Consider the following 22,962-nt stretch of genomic DNA (forward strand, 5'->3'; position numbering starts at 1 on the left):
GAGCTGATCCTCCTTTGTAGTTAATCCATAACCTGGAACGCATCTGTGTCACTTTAGATTTATTTTGCTATTCAAAAATAGCAGATATACAAGCTCATAGCGCGGCACCGAGTGCCGCGCTATGAGCTTGTAGATCTGCTATTTTTGAAAAATCTTGAAAACATTTTTTTTTTTTTTTTTTTTTTTAAACTGTTGGGATTTAGAAAACATTTTTAAGAATCGCCTCAGGTCTTAATGGGTTATAAGCTTGAAGTACTTTTGGAATTGAAGCATAAGCCTCCTCAAAGGACCACTGATAATGATCATAATGTCTTTAATTCCTCTGTCCTCAAATACAAAGTTACTAAGTTTCTACAAAAAAAAAAAATGAAAAAAATTATTCTTTTTACATATACATTTTCTTTTATAATATAAAAGAAAATGTATATGTAAAAAGAATCATTTTTTTCATTTTTCAATATTATTGATTGCTATATTATCATTATAAAATGGGATTTTTTTGGAGGCCCACTTGCAAGCGGCCCACCAGTGGACCCCGGCCAACAGGTTGAGAATCACTGCTGTAGACCCCTGGTTCTCAACGTGGGGTGCAGGAACGCCCCCAGGGGTCCTTGAGGGGGTTCCAAGGGGTTCCCAGCTAAATGACGGATCGCAACTCAAATGGGTCTGTAATCTAGAGAGTGCACAAATGGAACCAAATGGACCCTTACAGTTGGCAGGATTTCACAGTGTAGATTGGGGTTCCCAGAGATTAAAAAACAAAAAAATGTTATCAAATGTGGGTCCATGGACTGATGCATATCAAACTGTTGAATAGTCAACCTGCTCACTATGGATAAATACCAGCTAAAAAGCTATTTGTACAACGTGTCTTTTCAAGCCAGACTGTGTGACTGTGTGACTGTAGAGTACTGTATGTGTACTGTATGTGCGTGCGACGTGCGTGCGTGCACATACAGTACACAACATAAACTGGGTGACTCATAGAAGTCAGTGTAACATCTTTAGCATGTTAACCCATTAAGACCCGGAACCACCACTTTAACCATTATCTTATACTTTGGCTATTCAAAAATATACAAGCTCATAGCACGGCACTCGAGCTTGTATATCTGCAATTAATTTTTTTAATCGTGAAAATGTCTTTGAATATATATATATTTTTAAAGTGAACATTTGTAACTCAAATCTTTGCTTCTGGGGATTCTACAAAATGTCTTCTAAATCGTAACAGTTTTTTGAGAAAAAAAAAAACGTATGTTGCTATAATCCGTGGTTCTCAAACTTTTTCATGTCAAGGACCACCCAAAATGATACGTATTTGGCCACGGACCCGCCTCCCCCATCTCAAAATATGTTGTTCCAGGGACCCCCCCCCCCAGAAGCAAAGATTTGAGTTAAAAATGTTCGCTTTAAAAAATATATATATTCAAAGATTTGCACAAATGTTTTAGATTTTTGAATAGCCATGGTTACACAGATGCGTTCCCGGTTTTAATGGATTAACCCATTAAGAACTGAAGCCGTTTCTACAAATGTCTTCTAAATCCCAACAGTTTTCTGAAAAATTTATGTTTCTATATCAGTGGTGCTCAAACTTTTTAATGTCAAGGACCCCCAAATGTATTTGACCGCCGACCCCCATCTCAAAATATGTTGTTCCAGGGACCCCCAGAAGCAAAGATTTGAGTTACAAATGTTCGCTTTAAAAGAATATATATATTCAAAGATTTGCACACATTTTCACGATTTTTCAAAAATAGCAGATCTACAAGCTCGTAGCGCGGCACTCGGTGCCACGCTATGAGCTTGTAGATCTGCTGTTTTTGAATAGCCAAAGTGTAAAATAATGCTTTTTTAGCTCAAATAAAAAAATGACACAGATGCGTTCCCGGTTATAATGGGTTAAATGGGAACTAAACAGTACCATGTCAGATTCCCAATTACTGTCTTGCGTGCAGTGGTGCAGACGACAGCCAATTACATCCGTATGTTGACTGAGTGCTAAGATATTGGCTGTCCACACCTGTTTGTTCAGCGGACTGCATTCCTCACAGCAGTGTCAAAAATTGATCAGCTAGTTAACCGGATAGCGGCAATGTGGCGGATGTTCATTTTTATATAGATAGATATCTCTAAGCTGATGAGTTCATTTTTAGCCAGTCAAACAGTCTACAATATGTTGCCTCTTTTTCTGAAACCATTTTCTAAAGCTACTGGAGAAGATGTATATCGTTGCTGTCAGGCAACGATATACAAATATATAACTGTTTGTGTTTTTTTTTCCATAAATGAGTGCCTTACTTCGTCATACTATAGTGTCACACGAAAGTAGCAACAATAGCCGTTCCACAAGCTCAAAATGCCCTGTTTGGTGTCAGGAGCAGTGGTGGAAAGTAACTAAGTACATTTACTTAAAGACGGGGTGCCGTGATTTTCAGTGATTCCACCCCTAAAACATCGATTTTTTTTCAAAAAAGTATACAGAAATTGTTAAAATTATGTTTTTTACTTGTAACAGAGTACTTCTACATTGCAGTATTGATACTTTTACTTAAGTAAAACATTTTAGTACTTTTTCCACCACTGGTCAGGAGCAGCATGGCCTCTAGGAGCTACTAGTGTGTTTTTTCCCCCCTTTCTAGGATACATTTAGAAATACCCTCGCAAGGAGCTCCTCACACCAGCCATTATCCTTTCGCTTGCTCATCCCTCTCTCTGTTCATCTCGTTTCCTCTTCTCTGACACCACATGCGGCACATTACCTAAACGAGGTGCAATCACTCTGGCCAATCAAAACCCGCTCCATCTCCATCAATATTGAGCCAAGGCACCGGGGCGCGCGGCGCGACCGCCAATCAAATCACAAACAACAGCTCGCAGTCAACATGTAATTAGGATTAATGTAGTGGTTTTTTTTTTCGTTTCCTCATTATTGGGTAACGGGTCCCTCCCACAAGTGCCACTCAGTGGCGCTTGACTGGCTCGTTAATTTTGTGAGTGTGTGTTAAGTGGTGTACAGTAAGTACGTTTACTCAAGTACTGTACTTAAGTAAAAATGTCACGGTACTATTACTTTTACTCAAGTATTTCCAGGGGTATTCCCAGGGGATCAAGAAAGAGCGAAGTAATCTCTCGAGACAGATTCTGCTAACAGCAGAATCTGTCAGCACCACTGCCCTAAACATGTAGTGTTGTTGTTAAAACACAAACACAGAAGCACCCGGGAGGAAGCTGATTAAGAAAGGGGAGGGGCCAAAACGTTTTTGTTTTTTTTTACCGAATGGGTTCCCAGATTGAGAGCGAGGTAACACATGTCAAACAACAACAGACACCCAAAAACCTCTCCTGAGACCAGGACATTCTAATTCACTGAAAACTGAGTTATAAGCATATGGTACTTGACTCCACACCACACAGGTCATTCAGTAAAAGAGTGTGCCTCCAGTTTGGCTGAGAATCTACAATATACGAACACATATAGGCTCTATGCACAGCAGCCATATTGGAAAGAAATTGGGCCTCTTCCTTACTTCCTTCACAGGTTTTACCACTGATACTAATGCAAGCTTCCATTTAGTGTAGCACAGTGGTTCTCAACCTTAACACACGTAACTCTGAGAGTGTACAAATGTAACCAATTGGAACCAATGGTCCATTTGGTTCCATTTGTACACTCTCAGAGTTACACACCCGTAAGGGGCCATTTTGAACCCCCTCAAGGAACCATGAGGGTCCCTGGACCCCAATTTGAGACCCACTGGTGTAGCAGAGTCTTTCCAAGTGAGCCAACATGAACAATATCAGCACCCTGACTCTGTTTGACCAGAATGGAACAGAGCCTTCATTGGCATAATTGGTAAGACCAAGTTAAGGAAGTGGCCCAATTTGTGGGAGTGAAGCCGGGAGGGGGCGGTACTCCTACGGGCTGGGGCGACGCCTGCCAGTGAGGAGTGTTGAACGGGAGGAGGACTGGCAGGTAAGCCAGCAGTGGTGGAAAAAGTACTTACAAAGTTTTACTTAAGTAAAAGTATCAATACCACAATGCAGAAATTCTCTGTTACAAGTACAAGTCCAGTATTCAAAATGTACTAAAAAGTACAAAAGTATTGGCATCAAAATATACTTAAGGTACCAAAAGTAAAAGTACTACAATATTTGAAAATAGCAGATCTACAAGCTCACAATGCGCATTGTGAGTTTGTAGATCTGCTATTTTCAAATAGCCTATACAAAACAGGGCTAAAGTGGTTAATGTATGTTTAATAATATAATGATTTATATTTGCAAAGTAACTTATAACTAAAGTTTTCAAATAATTGTAGTGAAGTAAAAGTACAATAGTTGTCTCTGAGATGTAGTGGAGTAGAAGTAAAAGTATTGAAAATTGAAAATACTCCAGTAAAGTAAAGATTCCTCAAATGTGTACTTAAGTACAGTAGTTCAGTACGTGTACTTAGTTACTTTACACCACTGTGAGCCAGTGGGGTACAACAGCGGTGGCAACACATAATTGTGTGGGGAGGAATTCACGGGCGTAACGACTAAACTGGGGAGGAAAAAGGGGTAAAATAATTGGCTACTGCACTGTACTAAAACAAATACATGGCTTCTGTCGGTTTCATCATTATTCAGGAAAATGCATACATGCTACTTGACTCTATATACCACACTACTAACATAATTGGCTACAAAAAAAAAGAGAAGAGTACAGATAATTGGCTACAGTACTCAATACATGGCTCGTTTCACCCGTAGTCAGTAAAATGCATACATGGTACTTGACTCACACTACCGTTAGTTCATTAATATACAGTACAGTAAAATGCATGCCGCACATGCTACTTGACTCCATATCACACTACTGTTAGTTCATTAACCCTTTAAGGCCGGGAAGGGAACGCATGTGTGTGTCATTTTTACGATTTCTTTGGCTATTGAAAAATAGCAGATCTACAAGCTCATAGCGCGGCACCGAGTGCCGCGCTATGAGCTTGTAGATCTGCTATTTTTAGAAAAAAATTGAAAATGTGTACAAATCTTTTATATACATTTTTTAACTCAAATCTTTGCTTCTGGGGGTCCCTGGAACAAAATGTGTTTAGATGGGAGGGGGTCCACGGACAAATACATATTATTTTGGGGGTCCTTGACATGAAAAAAGTCTGAAAACCATTGATAATATAGCAACAGAAGTAAAACAAATATTTAAAAAAACTTTCGGAAAAAAAAAAATGATTTAGAAGACATCTGTAAAATCCCCAGAAGCAAAGATTTCAGTTAAAAACTTTCGCTTTAAAAAAGTATATATATATATTCAAACTAAACATTTCCACTTCACGATTTAAAAAAAAATAGCAGATCTACAAGCTCGGCTGCTATTTTTATATAGCCAAAGAAATCTTAAAATGACACAGATGCGTTCCCGGTCTTAAAGGGTTAATACACAGTACAGTAAAATGCATACCGCACATGCTTACTTGACTCCATACCCACACTATACCGTCGTTTCGTTCACATAAAGATAATGTGTACAATGTTGAGCATTCCCCTCAAAGGGACAAGGAATCCAGGTGGCCGCGCGGTGACATGTTTTCATAAGCTAATGAGGCCGCGGGGCATTTCCTGGTGGCTTCTGTGCCAGCCCGAGAGAGAGAAAATCATTTGAAACCGACTATCATTATATTATTACAGTCGTTCAAGTTTAACCCATTAAAACCCGGGAACGCGTCTGTGTGTCATTTTTAGATTCCTTTGGCTATTTTTTGAAAAATCGTGAAAATCTGTGCAAATCTTTATATTTTTTAAGCAAACATTTGTAACTCACTTTGCTTCTGGGGGTCCCTGGAACAAAATATTTTGAGATGAGGGTCCGAGGCCAAATACATATAATTTTGGGTGGTCCTTGACATGAAAAAGTTTGAGAACCACTGATTATATCAACAACTGTTTAGAAGAATCCCCAGAGGCAAAGATTTGAGTTACTTTAAAAAATCGCTTTAAAAATATATATATTCAAAGATTTTCACAAATCTTCATGAGATTTTGATGTTTAAAAAAAGATAGCAGATCTACAACACAGGTGCGTTCCGTCGTTCCCGGTCTTAATGGGTTAATTAGGGAGCTTTTTTTCCTAACAGACCCCCATCTCCATATTATTCGGGGAGCCCCAAACGGTGCCTCGCGACACCTCTGGGATGGAAAAGCCTGGAAAAATCTGTCGTTTTGTCACTTTCACTTTCAGCTCGCCGTCCCACGGCATGCGTCCCACAGATACCCCCGCCACCCCCCCCTCCCCCTCCCCCCCTCATGCCCTCCTCTCATCTCCGTCTCAACACGTTGGCTTCACATCTCTCATTCATCCTCTTATTAACCCATTAAAGACCTGCATGAGGCCCATTCTGCAAAATGTCCTCCTATACGTATCCTATACACAGTTTTCGGGAAAACCTACGTTTCCACGTCAGCGGTTGTCAAACTTTTTCCATGTCAAGGACCCCCCCAACATCATATGTTCCAGGGACCCCCAGAAGCAAAGATTTGAGTTAGACATATTCGCTTTAAAAATGTATATATTCGAAGATTAGCACGCATTTTCATGATTTTTCAAAAAAATAGCAGATCTACAAGCTCGTAGTGCGGCACAAAGTGCCGTGCTACAAGCTTGTATATATGCTATTTTTGAATAGCCAAAGTATGAAATATGTTTAAAGTGGTTAAAACGATTGTGACACAGATGCGTTCCCGGTCTAAATGGGTTAACCACTTAAAGGCCTATTTTACACTTTGTCATGCAGCACGATATAAGGCTGCACGACGGTGTTGCATCATGGATATATCACATCTACAAGGTCCCAACGCGTTGCGTCACCAGGCGTGGTGAGCTTGTAGATCTGCTATTATAAAAAAAAATCTTTTAAAATGTGAGAACATTTATGAACATTTGTGTGGGGCTTTTCTCACATGTGATACATGAGCCTATGCTAGCTTGCAGTGGTGTAAAGTAACTAAGTACATTTACACAAGTAAATTGTTTTTTTTTTTTTTTTTTTTACTTTCACTTTTTACGCCACTACAATTATTTGACAGCTTTAGTTACAAGTTACTTTGCAGATTTAGATTATTATCACAAAACATATTTTGACCATTTGAAAATAGCCGATCTACTATTTTTATACATTTTGAACTTGTGAAATGGGACATTCTGCACAATGAGTACTTTTACTTTTGAAAGTACATTTTGAATTCTGGAATTTTACTTGTAACGGAGTATTTCTACATCGCAATATTGATACTTTTACTTAAGTAAAAACGTTTTTTTTCCACAACTGAGCATGTACAGTAAGCCTATGCGCGCACGTGCAGCTTTACTCACACTTGACCATGACCATGTAGACGTCTATGGTGCAGATGGGCGGCTGAGGCAGGCGCTCTCCTTTCTCCAGGATGTCGGGGATCTCCCGCGTGGGGATGCCGTCGTAAGGCTTGCCCCCGAACGTCATCAGCTCCCAGATGGTCACACCTGGGGGGGAGGGGGGGAATCAGAGGGCGCGAGAGGTGAGCCGGAGAGAGAGAGAGAGAGAGAGCGAAACATAGATCCATCGATCGACCCACATGGCAGAGGAGACAGAGAAAGGAGTGCTTTTTGTGCGGGTGGAGTTGAGAGTTCCGCAGCCACTGGGTAGTAAATAAAAACAAACTTAATACTTCCTAAGGTTAATATGAGCATCAAATCAATATTTTTTATGTTTTTTTGCACATGCATTCCATAAATTGTACACCTGTGAAGGAAGTGATAATATGGCTGCTGTGCATAGAGCCTATTGGAGAGAAAAATACCACAAAAGCTTGAGAGGAAAATACCCCTCTCTCCCCTATCACCCACCAATCCCCCCATAAAGCCCTGAAATCCACACCCTAAGCCTGTGGCATGAACCTGTATTCGACATGCTGAAAACAGGAAGTGAAGTGGCTTCCCTCATTCGTACCCCGCTATGGTTTTTATGCAAAACGAAGGCATGGATGCATTGTTCCTCGTAGGATCCTTGTACAGATGCATTACCGTTAACCCTTTAAGACGGGGACAGCATCCGTGGTCATTTTTAGATTTCTTTGGCTGTTTTTTAAAAATCGTGAAGATTTGTGCAAATCTTTGAATATATATATTTTTAAAGCGAACATTTTTAACTCAAATCTTTCCTTCTGGGGGTCCCTGGAACAACATATTTTGAGATGGGGTCCACGACCAAATAGTCCCAAAAGGTTTGAGAACCACTGATATTACAGCAACGTAAAAAAAAATAACTGTTAGGATTTAGAAGACATTTGTAGAATCCACAGAAGCAAAGATTTGAGTTACAAATGTTTCCTTTAAAAATCTACAAGCTCATAGCGCGGCACTTGGTGCCGTGCTATGAGCTTGTATATCTGTTATTTTTGAATAGCCCAAAGACATCTAAAATAACACAGGTTTGACAGGGTTAATGGCATTTTCATCATAAGCGCCTACCATAACTCCACACGTCACTCTGGTGGGTGAACTTCCTGTAGTGGATGCACTCCAGAGCCATCCACTTGATGGGCATCTGAGGGAGAGGAGAGAGAGAGAAGGACGGAGGGATTGTATTATTGTTTCTGTATTTATTTAACCTTTATTGAACCCGCGAGACTTACATTGAAATGTGGAATCTCTTTTACATGGCGGACCTGGTCAAGAGGGCAACACAATAAAAAACAAATATACATTATGGAACAGAAAAGGTCAAAACATCATGCGAGTGAAGGTTGTAATGTCCATGGTTCGATATGTTATACGTACTCAGATATAGAGTTTAGATTTTTATTTTCTTTTGCTGGTTAAAGTTACAGGAGTTTTTACTCCATGGTGTTTGTCTGGCTTTTTTTAAACTAACCCCAGTCACTTTCAGTTCAGCACAGCTGAGGTGTGTGTGTCACTGCTGTCCAGCTGATGCTCGTTGACAATCGTTAATGTTACTTGCAAACATGTTGTGTTTCTGCATCAAATAGAATTACACCTAATCTAAGATTCCATCAAAGCCAAGACCCTCTCTGAGCCGTTGGAAATAAATAGGCTACACTTGATTGTTAAAGTCCAGATGAAAACAATACAATACTTTGGATTAAACTGATTGGGAATGTTTTTTTTTATGAGAATCGTTTTTTTTTTATTTGTTTTGAATTTTTTATCCCAAGAATCGGAATCGAATGGAATCGTGCGATAGCAGAAGATTCACAGCCCTAACAATGATACACAGAATCTAATGATTGCAGACATTGAGCGGAAGTGTCCATGTGCAGTATAGGCCCACCAATGGTCAAGAAGAGTTAAGATGGTTGATGGCACCCGGCATTCCCTGTCTCCATGAGAAAAGCATGATTTATTATTCCTATAATAAAACCCCCTAACTTCATCTTGAGCTTAGAGACTACAGGCTTGAGATGTGGAGTTTAAAAGCTATTTGATGGTCGATCTGGAAGCCCAGATACTTATAACTTGAGACTAGCTCAATAACTGCTCTTTGAGGGGTAAAAGAGAGAAGTTTATATTACGTAGCAGGAGAGAGAGAGAGACAAGAGGAACGGAATCAATGGCATGGAGGGAGAGATCAAAGAAAAGGACGGAGAAAGAGATGAAACAAGAGAATAAGAGAGATGGATGCTTGAGAGAGTGGAGAGGGAGAAAGAGAAAGAGGGGGGGGGGTTGGGTGAATTGAGAGGGAATCGGAGAGAGAGAGAGTTTGCCAGGAGAATAAGAAAAAGATAAGCGCGTGGGTAAATTATTCATTAATTTATTGCATTAAATAGTCAATAGAGACAATTATCTTTCTCAATTTGTTTATATAGAAGAAAGAAAACAAGGCCTGGCTCCATAAATAGTTTTTAAATACACATTTTTTTTAGAGGGAAAGGTGGGCGGGCGGTGTAGGGAAAGAGAAAGAGCATTCACAGCGAACAAAACGTTTACTAAACTAGAAAGACAGATAGGAAAGAATGATGAAAAGATGCTAAAACAAAACAGCGATTATACCCACCGAGGTATTTTGTTAAAACAAATAGCCCTTTCACTTAACCCATTAAAACCCGGAACGCATCTGTGTAACCACTTTAACCATTACTTTATACTTTGGTTATTCAAAGGTAGCAGATATACAAACTCATAGTGCTATTTTTGAATTGAAACATTGTGAAAATCTTTGAATATATATATATATTTTTAAAGGGAACATTTTTAACTCAAATCTTTGCTTCTGGGGGGTCCCTGGAACAACATATTTTGAGATGGGGGGGGGTCCGCGGCCAAATACATATTATTTTGGGTGGTCCTTGACATGAAAACGTTTGAGAACCACTGATTATAGCAGCATAAGTTTTTTCCAAAAACTGTTTAGAACTGGATTTAGAAGACATTTGTAGAATCCCCCAGAAGCAAAGATATGAGTTACAAATGTTCGCTTTAAAAATGATGTATTCAAAGATTTGCACAAACTTTCACGATTTAAAAAAAAATAGCAGATCTACAAGCTCATAGCGCGGCACTCGGTGCCGCGCTATGAGCTTGTATATCTGCTATTTTTGGATAGCCAAAGAAATCTAAAAATGACACAGACGCATTCCCGGTCTTAATGGGTTAATATAACCTCCTTGTACTACTTACTGTACATGGGAAAATTGAAAAATGCTTTCGAGCATGTACTCGCTTTTTTTAAAAGTCAATAATTTTCCGAGTACTACCATCGATTAGCAAACGTCTTACTCCGCAGCCATCGACGGGAGGTGTGCACGTCTGTGAGGTATTACATGGATCTGGTATCGATGATTCGCCCGCAAATTACCACCAACGTCTGTGGCCTGTCTGATCAGGACAATGGTTCACAACCTTTTTCTGGATCAGGGGCCGATTTGAACTTAACGTGTTAAGTGGGCCGTTTGCATGTTAATAATGAATCAATCGATTATATATCCCACTGGTGGGTCTGGGCCCACCAGTGGGCCCAGACCCACAGGTTGAGAATCGCTGGACTATAGGACAATGGCGTGTTGCATAGCGCGGCCGTTTCATACAATCTCCATACCCACTGCAGAGGGCTTGTGTTCAACTATGTATAGAGACCGCTGAGCCAACCAATTACCTGACGTACTGCGATAGTGCCACTATATGTTTTATTGAATACACAGAAACATGACGCATGCATGTACTGTACGCTCTCACTCACACACACACACACACGCACACACACACACACACACACACGCGGCATTTAGCACAGTCGGAGCACCTCCTGTTTTCTGGGAACCTCTCATGCAGTCTCTCTCTCTCTCTCTAATCCTCTCCCCCCCCCTCTCTCTCTCTCTTTCACTCTCTCCGTCTCTCTCTCTCTCTTCGGGGAAATGAACAGGAAGAAGGGAAATGAAAGCCCTCGGTTTGGTGACATGTCACTGGGGTTGATTTGTCCCCACTGGCCCGGTCCGTTTTTTTTTTTTTTGTGTTTATATATTGCTTCCGTCGGGCAGAAACCTTGTATGTCCAAAACCGTTCCTTTTTTTTATTATTTTAACCCATTAAGACCTGAGGCGATTCTTTAAAAAAATCTAAATCTTAACAGTTTTTTGAAAAAAATCTAACAAAAACGAATTCAAGATTTTTCAAAAATAGCAGATCTACAAGCTCATAGCGCGGCACTCGGTGCCGCGCTATGAGCTTGTATATCTGCTATTTTTGAATAGCCAAAGAAATCTAAAGTGACACAGATGCGTTCCAGGTCTTAATGGGTTAAGACATATTAAAAAGTAGTGAAAACAGCTGATCTACAAGTTCAAAATGTGTCGCCGCATTGCGAGCTTGTAGATCTGCTATTTTCACTACTTTTGTGCGACACACTCTTGCATGATGAAGCCGGGCATTCATTTATGAAAAAACATAACAAGGTTTTCATATGGAGATACAAGGTTTTTGCCCCACTGCATCAATATCTCCTGACAGCATCAACCATTTATCATGCTGAGCACTAGAAGCCCACATGGTGAGAGAAGTGCAAAATTCTAAGCAAATATGGGGCCATAATTTGACTTTTTGACAGCATCGGTATTGGTAGTTATGCAGACAATGTGTTTTAACCACTTTTCCCAATAGTTTGGGCATGTCATTATAGAAATCTTCAGAGCTGATCTACAGGCTCACAAAATATGTTGCAACGCGACTGGGACATGGGCTTTTTTTTTTTTTTTTTTTTTTTATTGTCTATTTAAAAGAAATCTTTGATGAAATCTTTTTTTTTTTTACAAATTGATTTTTTTAAATTGAATAGAAATGATTCTGCACCTTTAGATGAAATATTGATGAAAGAAATGTGGTAAACAGTGTCCTTGCACTCTCCAAAATCAGGATTGTGGCCCACAAATCTGGCATTGGTCAGGCTATTAACAAATATTATTACACATAGGGTGATCGTGTATCTGCATTTGAAGAGTAATACACAGGTGATTACGCTTGAATAACACTTGCATTGTTCTTACTGAGTTGGCACACCCTCTTAACACCTGCATCAATGGTTGCACAATATTACTGTGTACAAACAATCACTAACTAATTAAGTACTACTTAATATATTTCAATAGATTAACAGACGGGTTAATAACCTGAGTTACGTGCGGAAGTAGACTCGAGTGTGACCGGATTTCTGAGTCACATATTACAGCTTGACATCCAGTCAAATAAACAGAGCCGAACAAGGCAATCTAATAAAAGCAATAGACACAGCCAATCTGCATACCAAGTCCCCACAGTGACGCACGCCCCCGCTAAAAACCCCAACGCCACCCACACCCGCCCGCCCAAAACAAAACAAGCTGATGGAAACTGCGGCGCCGCTATTTGCTGAGATGAAGTACATGTAAATCAAATTCCACGGCCTGATAAGTTCACCGGAGTTGATGAAAATCTTTTTTTATTAAAACAAAAGTATTAATAATTAAATTGTCAGCGAGGCTGGCTGCGGGGATGTGAGAGATGAATAATGCATGTGATCTGATCTTTTCTGTTCTGTTCTACATTCCAATAACATGTCCATCCAGCCGACTTGAGTTTGCAAAACTTTCGGAGGCGAACCGACTCTGAGCGGCCTTTGTGAAACCCCGAGTTCAAAACATCACTTGATTTATGGTCAGCATGAGCACTGTAGACATATGTACAGTATAAATACTTGAGTCTTTTGTTATTGTTCAATCATGGATTCCATGGCTTCCACTATTAACCCATTAACACAATAACTGCCAAAGACGTTTATAAACGTCTTTGGGAATCTAGCTATTGCCTGCCAAAGACGTTTAAAAACGTCCTAAAAAAAAAAAAAAAAAAAAGATTCTCTAATTATTTAGTATTGACACTCTTTCGATATTCCAAACGAATAAGGAGATAACAATTCCCAAAGATTTGCTGCTCCATCCACTTCAATGTTAAAATTCAAACGGACAAACAATTCACATTGTTTTTTGGTTTGAAACTACTGGTTTTGAGCTATTTTCAAACATCAAACAACACATGACAACAAGGTCATAATGACCTCGTTGACATTTGTGAAACCACACCTGAATCTCATCTGTGATTAGAAATTATCTGGGATCAATCATACTGGAGAAAAATATTCTGTGGCTATGCGAAAAGGTACCAAAATCGTTCAAAACCCTGGCAGGCTACAGACTTTTTCTGAAAAAACTCTGGCAGTCAATCAGTTAAGACCTGAAGCCAATTCTACAAATGTCTTCTAAATCCCAACAGCATTCGGAAAAAAACGTATGTTTCTATATCAGTTGTGCTCAAACTTTTTCATGTCAAGGACCCCCAAAATGTATATGTATTTGGCCGCCAACCCCCATCTCAAAATACTTTGTTCCAGGGACCCCCAGAAGCAAAGAATAGAGTAAAAAATGTTTGCTTTAAAACAATATAATTCCAAAATTTGCACAAATTTTCGCGATTTTTCAAAAATAGCAGATCTACAAGCTCATAGCGCGGCACCCGACGCGTTCCAGGTCTTAATGGGTTAAATATTATTGTTATTGTGCAACATTTAATGTAACCTACAGTACAGTATGTACAGTACAGTATATAACTGTATTCCTGTGCAATGTAGGCCTACACTTGCAGTTAAATTGCATTGCTAGAAAAGGACCTTCAAGGTTGGTGTGGAAATACCAAGTAGTAATTACATTAGACATTTTCATCTCCTGCATCGCTGGTCCAATCGCCGTGAAACTTTGCACGCTCACTCCCAGTAGGCCAAGGAAGAACCTCTGCCTCTGGCCTCATGGTGGCGCTAAAACAGGCCGCTTCACGATTTGGCCTATAACTCTTGAACTATACAGTAGGTCTTGGCCCCATATACAGTAAGTCCACCTATTTCCGCCTGGCAAGATTTTCCGCCATTTTGCGTTTTCTTCAAGATACTTTTTGTTACTCCTCCTACAGATTTTGTCAAAACTCTGTATATATTATCTCTGTAGTCATGGGATCAAGATGTATCAGTCAGATTTGTTATAATCCTTTCCAATTGGCTACGATTGATATCCAAAGTTTGTGGGGCCTCCTGGGTAACCAACCAGGCCTGGCGGAGATCTGTGAGCACACTTTTCTAGTTCAAAAGTATATATATATTTGTCGACTGAATGAGTCTCCAAATTCCATTATCATGCTAGCTTTAGTGTTGTGAGCTAATATAGCCATAATCTTTTATTAATGATTTGTGAGTGTGTGTGTGTGTGTGTGTGTGTGTGTGTGTGTGTGTGTGTGTGTGTGTGTGTGTGTGTGTGTGTGTGTGTGTGTGTGTGTGTGTGTGTGTGTGTGTGTGTGTGTGTGTGTGTGTGTGTGTGTGTGCCTGTCATTGTGTTGTTGTATGTTTTTTGTTTGTTTGATTTGTTTTTAGTTTTTCTTCAGAAAGTCTGCAACAAAGTTTCATTTAATCAGTCACCTTTGGCTCCTGCCAAAGGTGACTTCCCTGGCCCCAGCCATGAACCACATACGACTTCCAAAAACTGCACACTCCCAAACTAAGTTAAACTGACTCAGGACAATTAATAAATACGTCTGGAGGACACACTCATTTGCAGCAAAACTGCTGGAATACGTAAGCAACAGCGTCTGGGTACAGAGACCGTGCACACACACACACACACAAGCACACACACACGCACACGCACACGCACACGCACACGCACACACAGGTGAAATCAGTGGACCAATGGGTAGCTGGAACAGGACACTCTGCATACAAAGTCCTCAGCATCCACTTTGGAGCAACTATCTACTATTTTCTTAGCAATTATTCTATCGATTACTTTTTCGATTAACCAAATAATGGAGAAGCTTGGTTTATAAAAATAAAAATATATATACAGTATATACTAGAGTTTCAGGCCGCTACGCGGACCTCACATCTAGATGTTCGGGCTGCTACGCACCTACATCGCACCGCCGATCCGACCGATATGTCTGAGTCATAGTGTGGTGGGCTTTGCGATCTACAAGCTCACGTGTGTTTGTGTAAATCTGCTATTTTCATTATATTTGACATTTTGTGAAAGATTTTGAACATTTTCACCTATAACAATCGACATGCCAAAATAAGGATGGATTATTAATCGATTATTTCATCAAAATATGCTTCTTTTTTGTATGTAATCGGTTAAATGGATTAGTTGGATGACCTGCTGCACCCCCTACTTACACCCACCTTGCCCCCGTCTGCGTTGTACTCCTTCTCGTCGGCGTCCAGGAGGCGCGCCAGGCCGAAGTCTGTGATCTTGATGTGGTTGGGGGACTTGACCAGGACGTTGCGGGCGGCCAGGTCCCTGTGCACCAGCCTGCGCTCCTCCAGGTACATCATCCCCTGAGAGGAGGAGGAGGAGGTGGAACAGGGTGTGGGGAAAGGGAGGAGAAGAGAAGGGGTGTGGGAGAAGATGGGGAGAAGGAGGAGGAGGAGGATGGGGAGAGAGGGGAGGAGAGGATGGGAGAGGAAGTCATTTGTTAACATTTCATCTTTGTCATCGGTACAGTTTTTTAAAGGGCTTTTTCAAAAGGTGGAGCTACAAAACTATCAAGGCAAATGTCATTGGCATCGTCAAGTAAGCGTTGTCTCTCTCTCTCTCTCACACACACACACACACACACACACACACACACACACACACACACACACACACACACACACACACACACACACACACACACACACACACACACACACACACACACACACACACACACACACACACACACACACACACATTAAGTATGCAATCGTGAGTGAGAGAGTGAGAGCGAGAGAGAGAGAGAGAGAGAGAGAGAGAGAGAGAGAGTGGGAGAGTGGGAGAGAAACAGAGAGAGACTGATCACGATAGTGTGTGTGAGAAAGAGTTGAGAGAAAGAGAGATAAAGAGTTAAAGAGGAAGGGAGTGTGTGTGTGTGTGAGAGAGAGAGAGAGAGAGAGAGAGAGAGAGAGAGAGAGAGAGAGAGAGAGAGAGAGAGAGAGAGAGAGAGAAAAAGTTAAAGAGGAAGGGAGAGTGTATGTGTGTGAGAGAGAGAGAGAGAGAGAGAGAGTACACAGAGGACACAGGACCTGTATTGATGCATAAATATCAAGTCAGGTTATTTCCTCCTGTCCTCCAGTATTTCACAGGGGAGACTCACCGCTGCACCACTGTTGTTAAATCACGTCAGCTGATCGTTTATAGCCTTTACGACCGACGCACTAAAGTTACAGCATCGGTCCCTCGCTTCCTCCGTCATATCAAGTCCAAATAAAAAGAAATTAACTACAGAATCGTATTATTAAACCTATTCTAGTTTCAAAACCAAAAGCCTCACGATTATTTTTCGGGGTCCAGGGATCATGACTTTCAGGAAGGTGTCACACAGCAGATTTTGGATGATTTGGAATATTTTTTATTGCATATAAAAATGTCTAAAAAAGACAGAACATCCTTAGTTACATTTCATTACAATTCTGGGAAAATTGCTATTCTTTAAGGAGGCCGCTTCTAAACATTTTCTAAATCCTAACAGTTTTTCGGAAATAAATATAAAAAAATAATTTTCACGATTTTTCAAAAATAGCAGATCTACAAGCTCATAGCGCGGCACTCGGTGCCGCGCTATGAGCTTGTATATCTGCTATTTTTGAATAGCCAAAGAAATCTAAAATGACACAGATATGTTCCAGGTCTTAATGGGTTAAAACAGGTGGAAACCTCATTATGTCAAAAAACTTTTCAGGATACAAATTCAAAAACAGCAAAAGTTGCAGATCTACAAGCTCAAAACGCGTCGCTTGTAGATCTGCTACTATTGATACTTTTGTGGGACGCTGTAGTGTAGTATGATCAATTAGAGCGTTAATTTACGAAAAAAAACTAAAAAGTTAGAATATGGAGATAAGGTGTTTCTGCCCGACGGCGACGAAATGCTTTCTAAATCCTAACTGTTTCTGAAAAAAACACCTATGTTTCTATAGCAAAAACACAAAATGACACGGATTGAAAGGTATAACAAACGTATAGAGGCTTTCCAGGTCTACATGGGTTAAAGTTTCAGATAGAAGGACGGTTGTTGCAAGTGTACCGATATAGTGTGTGAATTAAATATGAATGTCAAATCGACCCCCAAATGAGAGCTCACACGTCAAGTGTTTTCAGTTAGTAGTTTTTAGATTCTATTTTCATGACTGTATGATTCAAATTCAATGTAGGTGGAGCAAATCCAATTTTATTGTTAGTCTGATGAGTACTGGTAGAATATTGCGTGTGTGTGTGTGTGTGTGTGTGTGTGTGCAACTGTGCATGCGTGCGTGCGTGTGCATAAGTGCGCGTGTGTGCGCACTCTTGGCATCAAGAGTGCTCTTGCCGTGTTTACAACAGAAGAGCAAATCTGCCGGGACAAAAGTGAGCTTATATGTTCTTGACATGACAACCATGTGGGCCTTGCAAGTGGGGACATTTTCAAGACGGCTGGGCAGGGGAAAACATAAAAAAAATATTGATGTACTTCCATATCTGTTGTTGTTGTTTATGAACGCCCAGCGGGCAAAGAGCCACAGGATGAACAACAAAGCCTTGATTTGAGAGAGAGAGAGAGAGAGAGAGTGAGAGAGAGTAAAGCCTAATTTAGGCTCCATCGCACAACGAAAAAATAGCAGATCTACAAGCTCACAACACACCACGGGTGCGTCGTGCGCCCAAGTACGAATCAAACTTAAGGAGAAGTGGCTGTTGTTCAACTTTAATGTGTTTGCTCAATGGACTGGACTAATGTTCCCGCAAAACCCATTCACACCCGTGCTAAGCGCAGTGACATGATGGACACACGGGATGGTGCAGATGAACATTAGCCCTCCGGCAGGAAGGCAAACAAACGTGTAAACATGTCCGTGTGTGCAGGCACACACATACACACACACACACACACACGTTGGTTTAACCCATTAAGACCTGAGGCCGATTCTAAAAATGTTTTCTAAATCCTAAAATAAATACAGAATAACTCAGAAATATTTAGTTACAGGGTCCCCCAGAAGCAAAGATTGGAGTTACAAATGTTCGCTTTAAAAAAATATATATATTCAAAGATTTGCACAAATGTACATGATTTTTCAAAAAGTATCTGTTTTCTTTATTGTGGGGAAAGCTTTTGCTGAGAATAGCCGATCGACAATAGGCTGGGGTTATTGTATTCTCAAAATCAGTTTAATCACTTTAACCATGCATATTTAGGCTATTCAAAATAGCTGATCTACTGTACAAGCTCGAGGTATTCGAGCATAATTTGGAACACAAATGAATTTGGTGGTCTGCAAACCACTGCCTAACTAATTCACGGCTAAACTTGAGCCCTACTCTAACCTTAACCCTAACAGACTAACCCTAACCCATATGAAACGTCAAAAAGTCCTGTCAGTTTTGTCCCCAATTTGACATGTCTCCCAATCAAGTGGTTTGATGTCAGGAACACCCCACCCCATGACACGCCTCTCCCATGACACAAATGGAACCAAATGGACCCTTTGGTTCCATGTAAAGACTCTCAGAGTTAAATCAAAAGTGTCAGATTTCACAGCATAGATTGGGATTCCAGAGATACAATTTGCATCAAATGGGGGTTAGTTGGTCTAATAACTTATATCAAACTGGGGGTCCTTTAAACTAGAAAGGTTGAGAATTACAGACATTCACCTTCCATTCTCTTCCTCCAAAGCCAGCCAGCTAGTCAACCAGCCAAATAGCCAGCCAGCCAGTCAACCAACTAGTCAGAAATACAGACAGGGAGATCGGCAGGCAGCCAGGCAATGCCTGGACAAATTGAATTGTATTAGAATGGATGTTAAACAAGTGGATGACACTTTACAACGGGATCAATAAAACCACCTCGCCAGAAAAAGAAGAACGAAGAAGAAGAAGAGGGAGAAGAAGAAGAGCGGGTCAAGTCATTGTGCTCAGCAGGCGATGAAGAATCCCAAGGAGGCCAGGGGCCTCCTTCTCCTTCGCCGCGCCACCCGCCCCGGAGAATCATCGCCTGCTTTGAAATACTTAGGCAGCAAAGCGAGAAAGCTTTTGGAAAAATATGTGTGTGTGTGTGTGTGCATATGGGGGCCGGAGCGCCTCAAAGGGCTGAGAGAGGCACATTGTGTTGAAATGCGTGGCGCGGCGTAGCCGATGCTCCCGCCTCGCTGCTGCGGCCCCCCCAGACCAATGTGAGGATAAATCGATAGTGTAGACGTCTGGGCTTCTGCATGGGCTGAGGCCTCATCCATCATACCCCTCCCCCCCCAGCTCCCTCCCCCCCTGCCCCCCACACACACACACACACACACAGTGACTCGGAGGGCCATCTACACACGTAACCGAAGACATATCGCAAAGGGCACAACGCATGCATGGCAACTCTCTCTTGTAATCTTTCCACCTGTCTATCACTTGCGCTGTCTCCGTCTGTCTCTCTCTCTCCCTCTCTCTCTCTCTTTCTCCTGCTCTCTCTCTCTCTCTCTGGTTTTCTTCCCATCTCTGCCCCCACGCGACGCCGGCTGTCGTCGCAATAGCCGACCTACAAGCTCCCAATGCGTCGCATCCACAACGCACTATGGGACTTGTAGATCGGCTATCTTTGTCGCGCGACACCGTTGTACAAATCGAGGCTTAAGCAAACACTTGGGGAAGAACAGAGGCGGGCCTCTTCCCTTCATCACCCCCCTTGCTTGTCCCTCGTTCCACCAAACTCATACTAAGTAGTCCCTGTTCTGCCGCTCTTCCTGGCTCTCTCCGCGTACGCCCAGGAATCCTGTCAATACAACGACAATAGGCCCGGACAAGAGAGGAGGGGGGGGGGGGGCACTCCCTCCCCCCCTCCGCCGACGAAAGTGTATTTAAAATAGATTACTTCTGGGCGGCTCTAGGCAGCAGATCAATAGCCATGCTGATTACAATAAGCCAGAGAAAAGAGGACGGCACTGCGCAATATTTATCCCCGATGTCGACGTTGAGACGAATTAGCAATCGATGGGCCATGGAGTCCATTAATACACTTGGATTTAAAGTGATGGGGCAATGAGGGGCGGCCGTCGCATGCTGAGGGAGGGAATGCGCGATGGCTCGAGTAGCCAATTAATTTTCAGCCTCCTCGAGGGGCTATAAACACCAGGGGTCCCATGTGGAATGAGCGCGGCGGCAGCGTTTTTTGATTCCCAGCACGGGAGTGTCCCGCTTAAGCCGTGTTTCTTGAACGTTTTCTTGAAGTACTGCAGTGCTATAAACACACGAAACGCCATAAAGATGTAATTCGGGATATTGTGGCACTGAGGCTGTGGCCGCGTGTAACCCCTAGAGATTAACCCCCTAGAGATTAACTGGTAGCTTTAAACTGAGGCCGTCATATTCAAGTAACCACTTGCATAGTGTCGCTGTGGGTTTGGAAACATGTACGTCCACAACCGTTACTTCACGGTAAATGTAAAAAAGAACCTGTGTTCCAATGGATCCAATCTGCTTATTATTTAGTCAGAAGCCCTTGTTAATACTTTTCATTCATTCAATATTTATAAAACCCACAGACAGGCTTAAACGCTTTCAGTTTCACTTCCACAATGTTTCACAAATAGTGAAAATAGCCACTATAGTCTAACAACACGTTGTGATACAACATTTTGTTATGAAAAAACATAAAATGTATAAATACGGTTTCTGTTTGACAGCCACAAAAAAACTCTACACAAAATCTGTGACATGTTGTGATAGAAGGTTTGTGTTGTTAAAATTTTTATAAGAGATCTACAAGCTCGCAATGCATTGCATCACGACGCGTTGTGACCTTGTAGATCGGCTATTTTCAAATAGCTATAATTAATGATATAATTAGCTTAAAGTGGTCAAAGGAAACCACTTTGATAACCACTGCAACAGATGACGGACGTCATAGACTGGTCTCCAAGTACTCCGACAACGGATACTGCATTAGTTTATCCCTTTATTCTTATTACCTCTATTCTGGGCTATCATGTCATGTCATGATCTACGAAACATTCTGCAAAAATAGGCAAGCATTCGGCGAAAATAGCAGGTATACAAGCTCACAACGCATCATGGCAAAGAGATTTGTTGTGGATGGAAAAAATATTTGGAACTAAGTATAGATCCCTGGGGGACACCAAGTATATAGGGTTGAAGTGTGATTTTAGGATAAATGTAATTAAGAACAATAATGGTGCACGCAAACATCAAGCTCTCCCACTCCCACTGAGGTGACTTGTTATGTCTGTCTCCAGTGGTGGAAAGTAACTAAGTACATCTACTTAAGTACTGTTATTTAGTAAAATTTTGAGGTATTTGTACTTTACTTGAGTATTTCCAAATTTCTGTACTTTTACTTCTACTCCACTACATCTCAGAGGCAAATATTGTACTTTTTACTCCACTACAATTATTTGAACACTTTAGTTACTAGTTACTTTGTCGATTTTGATTATTATTACAAAACATACATTAACCACTCCAGCCCTATACAGTATACATTTCGGTCATTTGAAAATATTTTTCAAAGGATTTTTATACATTTTATACCTTTGAAAACCTGGGAAATGGGACCTTCTGCATGATGAGTACTTTTACTTTTGGTACTTTAAAGGGATATTTCACTTTAAAAAAAACTTTTGGTAATTCTATCGTCTACTTTTTAAGTTGCTCGATTCAGTATTTAGATATTTGATATTCATTTTATCAGACACGCCCCCTTCCTATACAAACCCATTGTAACTTCAAACTCCATTTTAACCATGTTAGATTCATCGAAAACACCTGTCCTTGGTCCTGGTGACTCATACTGCCCTCCTAATACGTGAGGGGGCCGTGTTTTTCCAATACATTTTTTAATTTATTTTATTTAATTTTTTTATTGTATTTAGTTTTTTTCATTTTCCAATTTTTTTTTTTAAATAAATGAAAAAAGTAATTGAAAAAACACGGCCCCCTCGCGTATTAGGTGAGCGCTATGAGTCACCAGAACTAAGGACGGGTGTTTTTGATGAATCTAACATGGTTAAAGTGGTGTTTGAAGTTACAATGGGTTTGCATAGGAAGGGGGCGTGTCTGATAAAATGAATATCAAATATCTAAATACTGAATCGAGCAACTTAAAAACTGTCTTGGGGGCTCTCAAAGGCCTGAGTAGACGATAAAATGACCAAAAGTTTTTTTGAAAGTGAAATATCCCTTTAAGTACATTTTGATACCAATACTTTTGTACTTTTACTCAAGTAGATTTTGAATTCCGCACGTATGTCTACATTGTGGTACTGTATGTCTACATTGCGGTATTGATACTTTTACTTAGGCAAAAATTTGAGTACTTTTCCCACCACTGCTTGGTATGTCCGTCTCTGTCTCTCTCTCTCTCTCTCTGCGAAAACC

At 40.9% G+C, this 22,962-nt stretch overlaps 1 protein-coding gene across 1 annotated transcript in view; it reads right to left on the reverse strand.

Annotated features, from left to right (window-relative positions):
• The window catches only part of LOC308080568 (receptor tyrosine-protein kinase erbB-4-like), a gene marked incomplete at its 3' end in the record, with an annotated part of 485,532 nt that overhangs the window by 24,082 nt on the left and 438,488 nt on the right, over window positions 1-22,962 (reverse strand). Inside the window, exons 21-23 of the mRNA XM_080422462.1 lie at window positions 15,747-15,902; window positions 8,510-8,585; window positions 7,376-7,522 (exon numbers count right to left, since the gene is read on the reverse strand). Coding sequence (XP_080278588.1) covers window positions 7,376-7,522; window positions 8,510-8,585; window positions 15,747-15,902 — 379 coding nt within the window. The remainder of the gene's footprint in view (window positions 1-7,375; window positions 7,523-8,509; window positions 8,586-15,746; window positions 15,903-22,962) is intronic.

This window comes from Gymnoscopelus braueri, assembly GCF_963280865.1.
Source record: "Gymnoscopelus braueri genome assembly, chromosome: 24".
In the NCBI taxonomy this organism is placed as follows: Eukaryota; Metazoa; Chordata; class Actinopteri; order Myctophiformes; family Myctophidae; genus Gymnoscopelus; species Gymnoscopelus braueri.